The 4,878-nt window shown below is 47.7% G+C and overlaps 1 protein-coding gene across 1 annotated transcript in view; it reads left to right on the top strand.

Moving 5' to 3' along the window:
• The window catches only part of hibadha (3-hydroxyisobutyrate dehydrogenase a), a 57,370-nt gene that overhangs the window by 34,816 nt on the left and 17,676 nt on the right, over positions 1–4,878 (top strand). The window contains exons 5-6 of the mRNA XM_023975161.2: positions 572–705; positions 835–911. Of these exons, the coding sequence (XP_023830929.1) occupies positions 572–705; positions 835–911 (211 nt within the window). The remainder of the gene's footprint in view (positions 1–571; positions 706–834; positions 912–4,878) is intronic.

The following is a 4,878-nucleotide window of genomic DNA, read 5'->3' as shown; positions in this document are numbered from 1 at the left end:
TGTAATGACGTTATTCAAGGCATGAGGGCCAATCAGAGCCCAGTATTCACACACATTTAGTAAATAAATCATCTTTGGGAGAGATGTCTGAGACTGACTGAATGAATTAAGTTTTGCTGTCAATCAGCTTTGAAATCAGCCTATTTTGATTTATGGTTCTGCATGTTATCACAAACGAAGTACTCGGGTAATGAATTGATGTTAGCTTCAGCTGTAAGCTAGCAAGGAAAGTTAGCTGGGAGCTACCAGTATCTTCTTTCAATGTGAAGTGTTCTAGCCTGTATGGACATTGTTTTGCGAACAGTAATTAACAGTTTCAGCATTTCTATATGCCGTGTCGCATATTCAAGTGTGTTAACGTCTGTGTGGATTGATTGGAGCAGGCACGCTCATGCTATAAGTGGACATAAGCTGCTCTGATAGAGAGACATGAGCCGTGAGACAGAAGTACCAAAAGTAAAAATAAATTCCACTACTAGACTGCTTTTCATGTTCTAGTGTCTAAAGAGTACAGACGTTTCAGTATATCGTTCAACACTAGTGTATAGTGACCATATATTGTGTGTTGTAGGTGTGGGAGCAGCCAGCTTGGCTAAGCTAACCTTCATGGTAGGAGGGGTTGAGGAGGAGTACACTGCAGCCCAGGAACTCCTCACCTGTATGGGAGCTAACGTAGTGTACTGCGGACAGGTCGGCACAGGACAGGTAACTAACACACTCTAGTGTACTTACAAGTTTGCATACAAATGTACCATTTTCATACATTCAAACACTATTGTACACTTGGTCACTCACAGAAACCTATTCGAATAATTCAGCTTTTTTGTCTCACAGGCAGCTAAGATCTGTAACAACATGCTGTTAGCGATTGGGATGATCGGGACTGCAGAGACCATGAACCTCGGAATCAGGTAGAGTCAACTACTTGTTAGCCAGCCTAGATCTGTTGGAGTCACTTCTATTCACCCTTCACTGTGTCACTGTGATTTACCTGACCATGTCTTTACCAGGTCACCAACTGGACCTGTGTGTTGGATATTTTACTGTTCATTTTGCCTTCTGTGTTTTGAGATTGGGGCGAAGAGACAGAGGAGGAAACCCCCCCACCCCTGGTGGCGGGTCAGACCACTCAGTCTCAGACCTGTCAGGGGTAGCCAGAGACTGTTGAGGGGTCAGACCACCCAGTCTCAGACCTGTCAGGGGTAGCCAGAGACTGTTGAGGGGTCAGACCACCCAGTCTCAGACCTGTCAGGGGTTAAGCCAGAGGACTGTTAGAGGGCGCGTAGACCACCCAGTCTCAGACCTGTCAGGGGTAGCCAGAGACTTTTGAGAGGGCAAAAGACTCATTTACATCCACTGCGTTGAGCTCTTAATGCAGCCTAGGCACACAACCAGCTGCTGCTTACAGACTACATATCCCAGCATTGCACATATCCCCATCCTCTGCCCTGCTATTGCTGCTGCTGTTATTAGGTTGTAAAGGATCATCTATTCTCTCTCTGGTGTCTCTGGCCTCTAGTCAAGCAATGTGTTGTTTGTGTGACCGGTGTTATTTTGTGGTTAGTTTATTGCTGCTCATGTATACACGTCATATGATTAGTGTACCCAGTACTGCTATCAAATGTGTGTCTCTATTTTGCCTCTGGTGCCTGCCTTGCTTTGCTTTGCGTGTGTTTGTGTGTGTAACCTTGTGTCCTGTGCCTGCCTGCCTGCGTGTGTTTGTTGTACTATGCTGTCCTGTGTCCTGTGCCTTGCCAGTGTGTGTGTTGTACTTGTGTCCTGTGCCTGCCCGCGTGTGTGTGTGCTTGTGTCCTGTGCCTGCCTGCGTGTGTGTGTACTTGTGTCCTGTGCCTGCGTGTGTGTGTGCCTGTGTGTTTTGTAGTGCAGCTGTATTAGAGCAGCTGATTTGTCTGTGGGGAGACGGAGGGGCAGACGGACATAAATCCCCACACTAGGCCTCTGAAATATGGAGGCATTAAGAGAGCAACACAGATTTACACCTCACACCACTGTTCCCGCTACACACAAAGCTAACCACACACACAAACACACACACACCTACCCTTACACACATACACATCTACCCTCACACATACACACATACACATCTACCCTCACACATACACAGCTACCCATACACACCTACCCACACACAGATACACACCTACCCATACACATGCAGAGTACAAACACACGTACATGGAGTACAGACACGGACACAGACAGACACCGAGACACACATGCTCAGAGCCAATTTACAGGAAAACAGTAATAACATTTTATCATGCTGGAGTAGGGCCTGATAGAGCTGCCCTTTCCAATACCTGTCCGCGCACACACACGCACACACACGCGCAGCGCTGCCTGTCCCGTCCACACAGCTCATTTGTTGATTTCAGATGGAAGGTTGGGCCGTCTCTCAGAGCATGACGTTACCTTAGATCAGAGAATGGCCCTGAATTATAACCACACTACCTTCGTCATTGTCTGTTTTTTCCCTCCTCAGGTTCTTTCTCACTCCCTTTATTTTCTCCTCCCTATGGTTCCCTTTCTCTTATATTTATTTGTAATATTTTCTATCCATTTCGTTCTCTCGTGCTCTCTCTCTCTCCACCCCCCAGTCCCTCTGGTCTGTTTCTTCTCTGGCTCGTATCTTTCAGTCTGTCTGAGGAGCAGCCCTGCTTTTAATGATGACGCTGCGGAGAGGAGGAGGCATAAATACATATACAGTTCCATTCTCTGTGTGTGTGTGGGTTGAGAACACATGTTCAAGAGATAGATTAAAGATGGACTTGTTACCTGTCTAATAATAAATGTTGAGCGTGCTTCCTCTCCTGTGGTTTAGAGAAGGAATTAAAGCTAATGGTAATGAACCAGACAGTTAATATCATAAATGACCTCCACCTGCTACACATGACACAACAGCAGTCCCCCCTTTGTCTCAACTGTTTTATTTTTCATAGCTATAGCATTTGTTTCGCTTTTAGCTGTGATGGCATTGCTCTGCCACACACACACGTGCGCGCGTGTGTGTGTCCATGTCAATCCTGTTAAAGCGTGACATGTCCTCTTCTCCATGTCAATTAACAGCACCGCTAAAGAACAACACTGGCGTTAAGGCTAATAACCACGACTGTGATAGGAGAGGCAGGGGGCTCATGGCTAATAACTAGGATAGGGGGTGTGTGATAGGAGAGGCAGGGGGCTCATGGCTAATAACTTGTGCGTGTGGTGTAATATGGAGGCGTGTTGTGGTGTGGTGGTAATATGGAGGCGTGTTGTGGTGTGGTGTAATATGGAGGCGTGTTGTGGTGGTAATATGGAGGCGTGTTGTGGTGTATTATGGAGGCGTGTTGTGGTGTAATATGGAGGCGTGTTTGTGGTGTTAATATGGAGGGTGTTGTGGTGTAGTATGGAGGCGTGTTTGTTGGTGTAATATGGAGGCGTGTTGTGGTGTAATATGGAGGCGTGGTGTGGTGTAATATGGAGGCGTGTTGTGGTGTAATATGGAGGCGTGGTGTGGTGTAGTATGGAGGCTGTGTTGTGGTGTATATGGAGGCGTGTTGTGATGTAGTATGGAGGCGTGTTGTGGTGTAGTATGGAGGCGTGTTGTGGTGTAGTATGGAGGCGTGTTGTGGTGTAGTATGGAGGCGTGTTGTGGTGTAGTATGGGGCGTGGTTGTGGTGTAATGTAGTATGGGGCGTGTTGTGGTGTAATGTAGTTGGAGGCGTGTTGTGGTGTAATGTAGTATGGAGGCGTGTTGTGGTGTAATGTAGTATGGAGGCGTGTTGTGGTGTAGTATGGAGGCGTGTTGTGGTGTAGTATGGAGGCGTGTTGTTGATGTAGTATGGAGGCGTGTTGTGATGTAGTATGGAGGCGTGGCGTGGTGTGATGTAGTATGGAGGCGTGTTGTGGTGTGATGTAGTATGGAGGCGTGTGTGGTGTAATATGGAGGCGTGGTGTGGTGTAATATGGAGGCGTGGTTTGTGGTGTAATATGGAGGCGTGTTGTGGCGTATATATGGAGGCGTGTTGTGGTGTAGTATGGAGGCGTGTTGTGGTGTGGTGTAATATGGAGGCGTGTTTGTGGTGTGGTGTAATATGGAGGCGTGTTGTGGTGTAATATGGGGCGTGTTGTGGCGTAATATGGAGGCGTGTTTGTGGCGTAATATGGAGCGTGTTGTGGCGTAATATGGAGGCGTGTTGTGGTGTAATATGGAGGCGTGTTGTGGCGTAATATGGAGACGTGTTGTGGTGTAATATGGAGGCGTGTTGTGGTGTAATATGGAGGCGTGTTGTGGTGTAGTATGGAGGCGTGTTGTGGTGTAATATGGAGGCGTGGTGTGGTGTAATATGGAGGCGTGTTGTGGTGTAATATGGAGGCGTGTTGTGGTGTATATGGAGGCGTGGTGTGGTGTAATATGGAGGCGTGGTGTAATATGGAGGCGTGGTGTGGTGTAATATTGAGGCGTGGTGTAATATGGAGGCGTGTTGTGGTGTAATATGGAGGCGTGTTGTGGCGTAATATGGAGGCGTGTTGTGGCGTAATATGGAGGCGTGTTGTGGCGTAATATGGAGGCGTGTTGTGGCGTAATTGGGAGGCGTGTTGTGGCGTAATATGGAGGCGTGTTGTGGCGTGTTGTTGGCGTAATATGGAGGCGTGTTGTGGGTGTAATATGGAGGCGTGTTGTGGTGTGGTGTAAATGGTGGTGTGGTGTATATATGGAGGCGTGTTGTGGTGTAATATGGAGGCGTGTTGTGGTGTGGTGTATATGGAGGCGTGTTGTGGTGTGGTGTAATATGGAGGCGTGTTGTGGTGTAGTATGGAGGCGTGTTGTGGTGTAGTATGGAGGCGTGGGGTGGAGGTGTGATGTGGAAT

The sequence above is a fragment of the Salvelinus sp. IW2-2015 genome, linkage group LG30, assembly GCF_002910315.2.
Source record: "Salvelinus sp. IW2-2015 linkage group LG30, ASM291031v2, whole genome shotgun sequence".
In the NCBI taxonomy this organism is placed as follows: Eukaryota; Metazoa; Chordata; class Actinopteri; order Salmoniformes; family Salmonidae; genus Salvelinus; species Salvelinus sp. IW2-2015.
The sequence above is the reverse complement of the archived record's forward strand: the minus strand, read 5'-3'. Positions and strand labels throughout refer to the sequence as shown.